The 13,405-nt window shown below is 38.3% G+C and overlaps 1 protein-coding gene across 5 annotated transcripts in view; it reads right to left on the bottom strand.

The window, feature by feature from the left end:
• Nucleotides 1–371: 371 nt before the first annotated feature.
• The window catches only part of LOC131929832 (uncharacterized), a 55,647-nt gene continuing 42,613 nt past the window's right edge, over nt 372–13,405 (bottom strand). For all 5 annotated transcript variants that reach the window (XM_059286220.1, XM_059286222.1, XM_059286223.1 and 2 more), the window contains exons 11-15: nt 10,390–10,467; nt 8,793–8,910; nt 8,628–8,678; nt 1,002–1,121; nt 372–576 (exon numbers count right to left, since the gene is read on the bottom strand). In XM_059286220.1, coding sequence (XP_059142203.1) covers nt 443–576; nt 1,002–1,121; nt 8,628–8,678; nt 8,793–8,910; nt 10,390–10,467 — 501 coding nt within the window. In that variant the 3' untranslated portion in view covers nt 372–442. The remainder of the gene's footprint in view (nt 577–1,001; nt 1,122–8,627; nt 8,679–8,792; nt 8,911–10,389; nt 10,468–13,405) is intronic.

The raw sequence follows: 13,405 nt of genomic DNA, 5'->3' as shown, positions 1-13,405 counted from the left end.
ATATATATATATATATTTACCACACACACAAATATGCCGAAGCTCATTCCGGGCCTTATATCACCAAGTTCAGTAAAATGGAAATATTGAAAATTAAAGCAGAATATACATGTATATATTAATCAGAGGCGTAGCGACCCTTCCCGGCGCCCAGGGACAAACTTTCGATTTGCACACCCCCCCCTCAAACTTTTCATTTGAACCCCTCCCCCCTCAAACTTTCGATGTGCACCCCCCCCCCCCCCCTCGAACTTTTCATTTGCACCCCCCCTCTCAAACTTTCAATTTGGCGCCCCCCCCCCCTCAGATCGGCGCCCGGGGACATACATATGTCCCCCCCCCCCGCCCTCCCCCCCTCGCTACGCCTCTGATATTAATAAAACTAAAAAAAAAGACCAGGAGTTGTGTTAATGTTTAACATTAATTTTTGCATTTTGCTTATTCAAGCGAGATCATTAGAATCAGAGATTTTTTTGATGCTCAATGTGACATATATCGGACAGTGATCGCTTATGTCTGTAACGTGCCCATCTGCATTTTTGTATTCTAAATCTTCCGTTACCACCCCAGATTCTTCTGAAAGAAAAAAGGGGAATTAATATCAATATTTTGTTAGACACTTTCTTTTTTTGCTAAAAGTTGAACTGGTGTTTATGTCACTAGTATTTAGAATTTAGATATATATAGCATATTGATAAAAACATGAAAAACTCATTACGAACTTTTGTAAAATTCGATATTAATTTAAATTATTAATATTTTAAAAATTGTTCTAGTTAGATGAAAATTACCAAACTTGTAATGAAGTAAAATACACATTCGCTAGAGCGTCTTTAAAAGAGATAAAGCTAAAACATTACATAAAAGCAAAGGTAAAGTTAATAATAAAATCATAAAACCATACTTGTGTAATTGCAGTCTAATTGTAAAAAAAATGATTGAGACTTCATTCATTATATAGAAAAAATAAAGGGATATTATCGTGGACACCCGCTATTTACCTTTTGAAAATCGGTCTAGCATGGTTTTTCTTATCCAGATGTTGTCATACTCTTTATCCTGATTTACGTTTGTTTTATCAGTAATGCAACTTTCATATTCATCCTTCAAACCTTTGATTGCTATTAGAAATGGAAAACTAAAGTGTGTACACATAAATAAAAAAAAAGTTCCAGGACAATAAACCTACCCATATGAACAAATAATTACAACCGTCTGATACACATGCATAAAAAGTGAAAGTTAATAAACACACATTACATTTTACTTTCCTACATAAAAGAGCTCATAGCTGCACCAGTAGAGTACGTAGGGTTTAATTGACAGGAGTGTTGCATGTGCGTAAAATGACGCCAGATGAATATATATGCGTGTCTGTCAGTTCAGAGGCGTAGCGACCTCTCTCACTATATACTCTATATAAATGCTATATGTGTGCATATTTAATACATATACACATGTATATGTATGCGTATATATATATATATATATATATATATATATATATATATATATATATATATATATATATATATATATATATATATATATATATATATATACACACACATATATATATATATATATATATATATATATATATATATATATATATATATATATATATATATATATATATATATATATATATATATATATATATATATATATATATGTGTGTGTGTGTGTGTGTGTGTGTGTGTGTGTGGGTGTAAGCGTGTGTGCGACTGTCCGGAGACGGTTTAATAATTACAGTGTATGATTTCAGAGTTTCTTCCAGGCATCTCTTCGGGGGGGGGGGGCAAAGCCCCCCCCCCCGCCCCCCCCGAACGAGATGGAATTTATATAGTAAAAATATACTTTTACTAGTGTCCGCCCCCCGGAAAATGTTGACCGCCTCCCGAAAAAATCAAGTGCCCGCCCCCCCCCCCCCGGAGAAAAAAGTCTGGAAGAAACACTGCATGATTTTCGTCCTGAAAACTGTATTCGACTCCATTAAATTCCCATTATGATGCGTTTTTTTAATTACAAAGGATTAGTAATGTCAGAAAAAAAATATGCCTGATCTGAGTTAGAGGGTAATTTGTAACAAGCTCTAATTTGTTTAGACCAGCCTTTTATGTTCTGTCTTAGAAAAGCCTCTGTTGTGATATGGTACATAGTTGGATCATAAGTGTGTTAGAGTAAGGAAATACAAGTGACATACAAGAACAACTTTAGAGAAACATTTAATTTACGCATTGGAATACGACTTTAGTATTTAGTTGACTGGTTGATTTCGTAACGAAACAAGCTATATGAAATAAATTGGAATCTAACGGACATAGCAGCTCGATGTCTTAGATTTCGTAGATGTGCGCTGCCTTCTCGCCGTACACAGTCAACAGCAAATGCAGAACTAATTGTACTGGTTGAAGGAGCAGTAAAAAGTAATAAGTCCACGAGGAAAGAGGAAGAGAAGAAGATAAAAAAAAAGTCCTGACGGAAAATCGTTTGAAATAGAGATGTGGGAGGCTGGATTATTAGGGTTCTATCTTCATAAAAATCAAGTGAGTTGACGAAGTGTTGCCTAAGTCTATGCTCCTTAGAAAACCGAAACGAATACAAAGAAGAAACCAAGGGGTTCGGTAAGTAAGTCTCAGAGCTTCGGCGGAGGTCAAGACACACACCCGACTCATATGATTCAAGCTCAGATTTTGTCAATGTGGACGATAAATCTATTAAGAAGGGTTCAGTGAAGGCGAATATAAAACTGGTGGGGTTCAGTACCTCCAAAAAAGGTAAAGAACCACTGCTATAGGGTGTAGTTTGTAAAAAGTGCAAGTGTATTTGGTCTACTTTTGGTCGTGTCTTTAGAACATTTTCGATAATAGTGTATTCAAGTTTTAAATTATGTTACGTTAAACAAAGTAACAACGCATTAGCAGTACTCGTGGTGTACAATTGTTTTACATCGTTTAGTAGCTCTAATGGCCTTAACTAGAGTCTATATAAAAATTGCAGTATTAATACTTGTTATGAAAAAAGCAATCCAAAAATGACCAATTCGGTACAATATACTTGTGTTTTTAGCTCTTAAAATTTCGTCTTCCGCCCACCCACCTCGTCCGTATGCTATTTTACTGATGGGATAGCGATTCAAGATTCGTGATATTTATTTCTCTTTAATACAGTGATCAAGGCAAAGATGAAATGCAATCAAGTAAAAGTATCTGATCTTTCACGTTTTAGTTAAGAGAATCGTAAGAATCTTACAAAGAACTAGTCGCTTCATTTTTTAACAAAACTGGCGTGTAAAATTGTAAATTACGCGGTAATACAATTGGCTATCTTCTAAGTGTTAAACGGTTTATCTAATCACCATTCCAGTGTCATTCAATCCCATTTACATTGGCGAAAATACACGCCACTCACCATCTTTTTAAATTTTTACTTTCTCGTATATACGAAGTATAGAGAAAGTATTGTAATCGTGCAAAAAATAAAATAAACCGGGAGTGATCTCCCCTAAACTTTCTCGAATATTCTAATATAACACTATGTGGGATGGCAACTCGGAATATAGACATGATTTTAGTTTACTTAAACTTTTAAAAATAGAATAAAATCTAGTAGAAAAAAGAATTGCGCACCAAGCGAACCCCATACAAAACGTGCATAATAGTGCGCAATATTATTAGTACTTTATAAATTTACATGTGTTTTTTGAGATATCGGAAATAGCGTAAATTAGTACTCCCGGTCAACGGAAATTACTCAAAATTTGACAGAAGGTAGAGAATTAGATTTTTTACTTACATGTGAAATTTCATTTATCTATCTGAAATAGTACTCAAGTTATAGGATTTTGAAAAATTCAAAGTAGAAAAAGTACCACTTCCGTTTGTCGGAACTTGGGGGAGCTACCATCTCCTACCGAGCGCGTCCCCAGGTGGCGGATAGGGGAGAGGCCCTTAGATATGAGGGTTAGCTGTGAATACCAAATAAACAGCCGTGGACCAACTGGTTTGTGGTCATGGAGGATGAGGTGGGATATCCATTGGTTAGGATATCCAATAAAAAACATCTCATAAATCCAAGGAAATGACTTCAACGGCGAGCATGGGGCGCTATAACTCCAAACCCGGGCAGATGGGGCTCGTTAGCTGGGGACAGCAACCCATCTAGGAGAGACAACTCCAAAATCAAACAGCTACTGCCTTGTAGTTTGTTCTTGGGTGATCAAAGGCTATGGAAGCAAATCCAGAAAGAAAAGCAGGCTGAAGTCGGAGTCAACGGGCCATCCAGTATGGCGCATAACATGCTGGCACGCACTGCTTAATTTTATGATGGAGGAAAGAAATAGGACTAACAGAAGTGGCGTCCTGCCTGTGGAATCCCGCCGCGCAGGTAGGGGGCCGGGCTCTCCGCCTCGAAGGAGCCCACAAAAGCGAGCTGGTGGTTCCTCTATTCTTGCCTGGCCAGCCAGGGGCAAGGATCAGAAGGTAAATTCTACTGGCCAAAATAGTGAGGAAAACAACAAATTACTTGTTATCCTGCAGTGGAATGCAGAGGGAGTTCATAAAAAAAAGGAAGCCTTAAAAATATTCCTACATGAAAATAAAGTAGACGTTGCTTGTATTCAAGAAACTCACCTCAACAACAATCTTCGCTTCTCTATTAGAGGATACACCTGCATAAGGCAGGACAGGGAAAACAGACCTAAAGAAGGTATCCTCATTCTCATAAAAAATGACATTCCAACAACAGATATCGTTATACCAAACTCAACAGCATCTGAGATAATGGGCACCAAACTCATACTTGCAGAAGGTAACCTAAATATCTTCAATTGCTACTGTCCTCCTGATAAGGACCTAGAACTGGACCGCATCTCCCTGCCAAACAGCGAAGAGTGCCTGATTGTGGGAGACATGAACAGCCACTCCCAGAGCTGGGGTTACCCTGATCCAATGCTAAAGGAGAGGAAATTGAAGAATGGCAAGCAGAAAATAGGCTCATCCTTCTAAATAAACCTGATGACAAACCAACTTTTTACTCAAGGTCTTGGTTAACCACGACTACCCCCGACCTAGCTTTTGCTACTAATGGCATATCCAAAAAATGCAAAAGAGAAGTTGCAGATCAACTAGCCACTAGCGACCACCGACCAATCCTGATCCAGATAGAAACATCAAACAGGCCAATTGAAGCCTACCCCCGCCCTAGATGGAACTACAAAAAAACTAATTGGGAGCTCTTCTCTTCCCTCACAGACTCCTACACAAGACCAATCAACTGTAAAACCAAACAGGTGAACAAGTCATACACAGCCTTCTCAAAAGCAGTTCTGTTAGCAGCCAAAAAATCTATTCCAAGGGGAGCAAGGAAAAATTATATCCCAAACTGGACTCCAGACCTCCAGATACTCCATGACGAGACAATTGATGCTAGAAACATTGTTGAAGAAAATCCCACTGTAGAAAATAACATAAAATTAAAATCAGCAAACGCAGTCTTTAGAAAAAAGTATCTAACTGCATTGAGGAAAAGCTGGCAAGAAAAAACAGAACACCTCAATGTAGATAGAGATGGTCATAAACTATGGAGTATTGCAAAAAGGCTAAACCAAGAAGAAAACATAGCTACTCCCATAGTCATCGACATTGAAAACACGATCAAAACAGAAAAGGATGCAGCAAAAGAATTTATAACCCACTTCAGCAAAGTGGGACAAATAAATATCAGCCACCAAAGAGTAGAAGAGGTTAAAAATCAAACTGAAGTTAAAGAAAAACTACAGAAAGTCTCTCCCCCCTCCTCCACTGGAATGGTAGCTCGAATAAGCAAGAAGGAGCTCGGAGAAGCAATGAAGCTCCTCAAACTTAAGCAAGCTCCAGGCCCTGACAAAATCTCAAATGATATGCTCATGCACTTGGGCCCCAATGCTAAGAAAAAACTGCTCCAAATATTTAATGCAAGCTGGAAATCTGGGAAAATCCCAAATATTTGGAAAAAAGCAATCATGATACCTGTTCTAAAAATAGGAAAACCCAGGAACAAAGTCGATAGCTATCGCCCAATAAGTTTAACAAGCTGCGTTTGTAAACTGATGGAAAGAGTAGTAAACAACAGACTGACCTGGTTTCTAGAATCGAACAATCTACTAGCAGACGAACAGGCAGGCTTCAGGAAGTGCAGATCTACTGAAGACCAAATCACCTTCATTTCTCAGGAAATAGAAGATGGCTTTCAAGAAAAAAAACCAACCTCAATAGTGTGGGTCGACTTTGAAAAAGCCTTTGACAAGGTTTGGGAGCAAGGCTTAATTCTAAAGCTAATAAACCATCAAGTATCTCATAACATGCTAAACTGGATAAAAGGTTACCTAAGCAACCGAAAAGCATCAGTCTCCATGCAAGGAAAAAGAAGTCACACAGTAACTATAAAAAATGGAGTCCCTCAAGGAGGAGTCTTGTCTCCTACTCTCTTCCTCATTTATATAAATGACTTAAATGAAAACATCCCAAAGAGAGTAAAAAGAAGCATGTTTGCATACGACCTTTCACTAATCAGCACAGAGGAATATATTGGTACCTCAAAATTTCGTCTTCAAGAAACACTTGACAAGCTCGGCAAATGGACCAAAAACTGGGGCTTATCCATCAATATCAAGAAAACAACTTATTCAATCTTCACCTTATCAACTAAACATCAAAAAATGAAACTTACCCTAGAAAACCAAGAGCTAGAAAAAAATGACCACCCCAAATACCTAGGAGTCACTTTTGACACTCGACTTACCTGGAGAAAACAAATAGAAAACACACAAAGTAATGGTATCAAAAGACTTAATCTAATGAGGAAACTGGCAGGAACAGACTGGGGAGCAAATCACCACATCCTGAAAAAAACCTACACCAGCTATGTGAGACCTACGTTAGAATATGGTGCTTCGGCTTGGGGCTCAGCAGCAAAAACAAATATTAGCAAAATTGACAAAGTTCAGAACATAGGTTTGAGAATAATGACAGGAGCCATGAAAACAACACCCATAAATGCTATGGAGGAAATAGCCGCTCTTAGCTCAATAGAAGAAAGAAGAGAATCAAAAATCCTCACTCATTACACAAAGCTAGAGGCACTGGAAAACCATAACCTAAAACAAAAACTCCAGAAACCCAGTCCATCAACCAGACTACAAAGAACAAGTTTCATCAAAGAAGCAAAGAATCTGAAAAAGAAATATGAAATCGAAAATATCATTCCTGAAGCAATAAAAACTCAAAACCTCTCCCCGCCTTGGATCTCCCACTGTCACTTAACCATTATTGACTCAATAGACACCATAGGAAAAAAATCTGACTATGATCTAGAAGAACTTAAGAAAATAACAAATAAACACATTAAGGATCAGTACCCCAGCAATACCTGGATTAGAGTTTTCACAGATGGCTCAGCTGAAGATGCCACAAAAAACGGCGGGGCTGGCATCCTTATTGAATGGCCAAGCGGAAAAAGCCTGGAAAAGGCAATAGCCACAGGCAGCCTATCCGACAATTTTAGGGCAGAAAAAGAAGCTTTAGAACACGCAGCAAACCTCCTGTCAGAACACCCTGAATCACCGAATAGTCAGATTGTATTTCTTACAGATGCCAAATCAGTCCTGCAGTCCCTACAAAATCCGGAGGCCTATATTCAAACACTCATGACAGCACTAGAGAGGCTAAAAAATACCTGCAGCAGAATTGTGCTGCAGTGGATCCCGGGCCACTGCCAGATCCAGGGTAACGAGATCGCAGACCAGCTGGCAAAAATTGGGGTAAAGAAACCACAACCGGAAATTTCGCTACACCCAAAAGAAATAAAAAGAATAATTAAACACAAACAAACGCAAATGTGGTCTGTCACACACCCTCACTACATTAAAGACGACGGCTATTACAATTTAACACGAAAACAACAATACACAATCTTTCGACTCAGAACAGGCCACAACAGACTAAATCAACACATGCACAAAAAACTGAAGGTTGGGTGTAGCGAAATGTGCCCTTGTGGCAAGGCCCCGGAAAACACGGAGCACGTACTCCAGGATTGTACTCTGTATAGCCAGGCAAGAGGCAGACACTGGCCCCAGCCCACCCCACTCAGGGAAAAATTATATGGGACACCTGACAAACTGGAAACCACAGTCCGGTTTGTCCATGAAGTTGGACTTGTTGTCTAATTCCTCCACCATAATCAAAAATTAAGAACGAAGAAGAAGAAGAAGAAGAAGTTTGTCGGAAATCGCTCAAAAGTTGATCAGAATCTACGATTTTGATAAAATACTTATAAATAAAATTTCATCAACATAGATGTAACGGTACTCAAGTTATCGTGTTTACACACACACACAGTCACACACACATTAAAAATCATGTCTATATCCCGAGTTCCCATCCCTTGTTGATTTATATAAGAAAATTAGAAAAAGTTTTGGGGAGATCACTGCCGGCTTATATACTTTATTAAGATGGAACATGGGGCACCTTGTACATTCTAAAAGCATTTCCTTTACGAAACTGTCAATAAATAACAGGAATGTGGAGTTAAAAACTGATTAATGGCGAGAGAAAAAAAAATATCCATATGAATTTACATACCTTCGTCCGTCGGGGATAAATTAAAATCGCCAAGTATGATTACATTCTTTCCTATAAATTAGAATATAAAGTATAAGATCGTGTAAGTTAGGAGAATGTAAAACTTCTAAAATGATAATTACAAAAATAATACAGTAAATTTGTTTAATTATAAGATTAACCCACCAAAATCAACTAATTGGTTTAATTTTACAAGGGTTTTTGCTTCATTTTTTGTTCTTTCTGTATTGGTATTGGAATATTTGTTGTGAACAGTGATCAAACTGAATTCGATTTCGTTTATCTGAAATAAAGAAAATAAAAGCAAAATTATTACTTTATTTACTTAATAAGAATAAACAATCCGCTGTGCTATATTCACATTGCTGTAGAAATAGATGAAAGCAGTCACAGTAGTGGCGTGGGCAGGGTTAGGTTAGAAAAGTTATACCCCCCTAAGGACCCCCCCCCCCCCAAAACGACACACACACACATACACATACGAAGAAAATCTACCGCTTCTCCCCTCCACCGAACGAAGTATAATTTATATAGAAAATAAATACTTTTACCAGTCTCGGTCCCCTCCCCGGAGAATTTAATCCGCCCTCCCCCAAATTATTTTTTAAAGTGCTCCCCATTTGGAGAAAACAAGTCTGAATAAAAAAAAAACACAATCTACATGATTGAGGTTTAGCGGCGAAAAGTAGGAAACGGGTCTAGATTATAGAAGTAGGGTCTGCCTTTAGTCTGTATGATTGATTCTAGAGTAAATAAATCTAATGCCACAAAAATAATGACGTCATCGATACTCGAAAAAAATACAATTTATATAGAAAATATATACTTTTACTAGTGTCAGCCCCCCTCTTCCGGAGAATATAATTTTTTTCCCAAGTGCCCCACCCCCCACCATGAGAAAAAAATCTGAAACAAACACTATCTGCATGATTGAGGTTTAGCAGCCAAAATGAGGAAACGGGTCTAGATTATTAAAGAAGGGTCTACCTTTAGTCTGTATGATCTACAAACGCGACCAGTGTTTCTTTCAGACTTTTTTCTTCCGGGGAGTGGGAGGGGGTGTAGCACTTGAAATTTTTCGCGTTGGGGGGGGGGGGGGAGACTAAATTTTCCGGGGAGGGGGGCGGACACTGGTAAAAGTATATTTTCTATATACATTCTATTTCGTTGTAGGGGGCGGTAGACGTTCGAAGAGTTTCCTGAAAGAAACTCTGAATGCGACTTTTGTCAAGTTTGAGCTTAGATCTAATGTTTAGGGGTATAACTACGACTAAATTTTGTATGATTGTGCAGTATGTACGTGTAGATCAAGGTTAAATCCGGTTAAAATGTTGATACTGGATAAAAATCCGTATTCAATGACATTTTTTGTTTCAGGTTAAATCTGATGTTGATGTGGTGATTTTGGTTTTGGTTTCGATTTAGAGAAAAAGACAATACTGTCAACCTAGTGCCCGCTGTATTTCTCCCACAACAGGCCATTTGTCTAGTATTAAAGAGTCACTGAGAAATTATCATTCCAGCGTCAAAGAAGAATTGAACTGCGTTTGTAACGGATTAATTTTAAATGTACATCAAGCTCACATACATTTCCATCGGTTGTGACGGCCACTTCTTTAAATTAATATCTGCTATACTACCTGTTTTTTTAAACACCTCTTATTTTTATATTAATAGTTAATCATAACTAAGTGAAAAGAATAGGCACAGTTAGATGTTTAAAGTAAAATCAAACAGATAAGCGGTATTTTAAGACAATTACCTTAAATAAGCCAAGATAAGGCTTACGTGTAAAATTTTCTGTCCCACTACACAAGATGCTTTCTGCTAAGTGTACTTCCTGTAATAGGTTCACATGACGTAAGAAAAAGATTATTATGATGACAGAAAATGTAGTGTAATTAAGGCAGATAAGCTTCAATTAACGTTAAAACTTACGTTTTAAATAAAGATTGTTCTATTTCTTCTTCTTCGTTCTTAATTTTTAGTGTTGGAAGGATCGAGCCTCATCTGCCAAAGGGTTCGAACTCGAGATTTTTTTTTCGAATTTATCAACCAAGAGCTTTGCCGACTTGATCACGCCTCCAACACAATAAGTTATGCGGCATTGTGGCCATTGACTCCGATTTCAGCCTGCTTTTCTTTTGGATTACCTTCCATAGCCTTTGTTCAACTAAGAACAAACTACAAGGCAGCAGTTGTTTGATTTTGGAGTTGTCTCTCCTAGAAGAGTGGCTGTCCCCAGCTTACGAGCCTCATCTGCCTAAGGGTTCCAACTCGAGATTTTTCGGTTTAGAAACCATGAGCTTTACAGACTCTATATTCTGGTTATTTATAGATTTCTAATAAATATACAAATACACACATACACGCAAGAACGCATGCACGCACGAACACACACATATACATACAACACACACACACACACGCACACGCGCACGCGCACACACACACACACACACCACACACACACATATACATATATATATCTCATAGTGCTCATAGTCTAAATTTATGAGTAAAAAAATTACTATTGAAAGTGTTGGGAAATAATTTTCATTTTTCAAACTGATAGTAATAATTGTCGGCATGTTAATTAAACACGATTTAAAAAAAATAACAAAAATTCTAATTATGTCTGAAAATTATTTATATTTAGTCCTTTAGCACTTACTTCCCTTTGATAAATTAGGAAAACACAAATACTTCCCTTTATAAAACATTGCATTAGTGCAGGGGTCTCCAAACTTTTCAGCCCGAGGGCCGCATTAAATATGAAAAATCAGTTCGGGGGCCAGAGTTTTTTCCAGGCATCTCTTCGGGGAGGTAGAGCTCCGCCCCCCCCTCCCCGAAGAATGTCTACCTAACCTTCCCCCCCCCCCGCCCCCCACGAAATATAATTAATATAGAAATTTATACAAATTTTAAGTGTCGTCGTCCACCCCCTGCCCCCGGAGAAAAAAGTCTGACAACACACACCAGGTCCAAGTTTGTTCTCAAATGGTTCTTCGTGTATTTCATTCATGAAAATGTTTGTTCACACGGGTATGTTGTTGCAAAATTTGAAAGGTACTTTGATGCAAAAGGTTTAGAAGAGTCATCCTTGGTCGAAAACGTATTTAAAAAACCCACCCTTCCTTCTTTGAACTAGTCTCTAAGGAGGTCATTTGCTTGCAATTCAGTGACCTCCAGCTGCAGTTCATCTGGGCAACTGGCCACATTTGCTTCAAATGTTTTGAAACAGTCTCACTTCTTCTGCCTTTGAATCCAAGTCAGCAAACCGCTACTGAAACTGCAGCTGGAGGTCTTTGATGATCTTGCATTAAAATGACCTGGGGGACATCTGTTGCTTCAGCTATGAAGAGCTTGCACTGCTGAAAGTGCGTCAAGTTGTTGGCTTGTACTAAGACTTGTCCCGAAAACATGACAAGTTTGGATCTGAAGGCCTTAAGGTTGGTGTATAAATCAGAAATTAGATTTCCTTAATTTGTAGTTCTAGGTTCAGAAAATTAAAATGACGTGTTATGTTTGCAGCAGAGGCCAATGTCTATACTTTTCATCAGACATTAATGGCAGCAGCTTGCTTTGTTTTCCAGGTAGTCACCTATTTCCTTTCTTAACTTAAATACCCTGCTCAGAACTTTCTCAAAACTTAGTCATTTTACTGGTAAATCTTGCGATTCTCTGTTTGTATCTTTCAACATGTCTCTGAACTATCTGTGGTTGAGCAATTGTGACCTTATACATTAACCATCTTCAACACAGGATTCACTACACTGCGTATGTCCATATATGTAGCACGCAAAGCTTGCTTGTGAAAAAATAATACAGTGCAGGAACACTGGATGTAGAATGTTTTTCTCATTACACATCTGCTCCGCTTGTCCAACCAAGCCTTTCTTTATGCCACTATTGACCAATGTTCTTCCTCCGCCAACAGCCAGGCAACTGAGGTTAGTCCAGTCCAAGTTATAATCAGCAAATTTTTGTTTCAACTCATTGAATAGATCTTCTCCGGTAACAGTGTCATAAAAGCAAGCTCTTGTGTTATGTTCATGTCTTCATCCACACCCCTAATGAACACAAGCAGTTGAGAGGTGGAACAGCTGTCCAGCGACTCCTCCATTGCAATTGAAAAATTGCGAAACGTGCTTGCATTTTTCGCTATTTGAGTCACAGTGTTTTCACCAATGTCTGCAACACGGTGGGCAACGGTAGTTGCACCGAAAGCTACATTTTCAAATTGTTTTGCATTTTCTGGGCAAAATTCCTCAGCCACCTCAAACAAACATTTTTTTTCCGTGGACAAAAAGATCTCCGCGGGCCGGATGAGAGCACATCGCGGGCCGCATCCGGCCCGCGGGCCGTAGTTTGGAGACCCCTGCATTAGTGGAGAAGAATTTACTTTTTATTAATTTGCTTTGGTGTTGGGAAAAAAATAATTACATAATTAGCGGGGATTGATCAAGTGCAAATGTTGTAGGTATTTTACGAATAAGCTTGGAGTATTATAATTGTTCATTTGGTTTGGTTTGGCACCTACGTTCGTTTAAGTGAGTGCAAAAGGCTATGAATAAGTTGGGGTACTATAGTCGATTATTAAGCTGTAACAGGCGATTCTGCCCCGGGCTAGACTGTGAGCACTTTGCGTTTATGTTCGCGTTAGTGTTTTCTTTCTGTTTAGGTTGGGTTTGCGTTAGTGGTTGCGTTTTGATTTGGTTCGTTTTTGTTCTTTCTTTTTTCGTTTGTGTTTTTTTCTTTGGGTTTGTGTTTGTATT

Source organism: Physella acuta, unplaced genomic scaffold (genome assembly GCF_028476545.2).
Source record: "Physella acuta isolate Inbredline_101_S28 unplaced genomic scaffold, ASM2847654v3 ptg001684l, whole genome shotgun sequence".
NCBI lineage: Eukaryota > Metazoa > Mollusca > Gastropoda > Physidae > Physella > Physella acuta.
The sequence above is the reverse complement of the archived record's forward strand: the minus strand, read 5'-3'. Positions and strand labels throughout refer to the sequence as shown.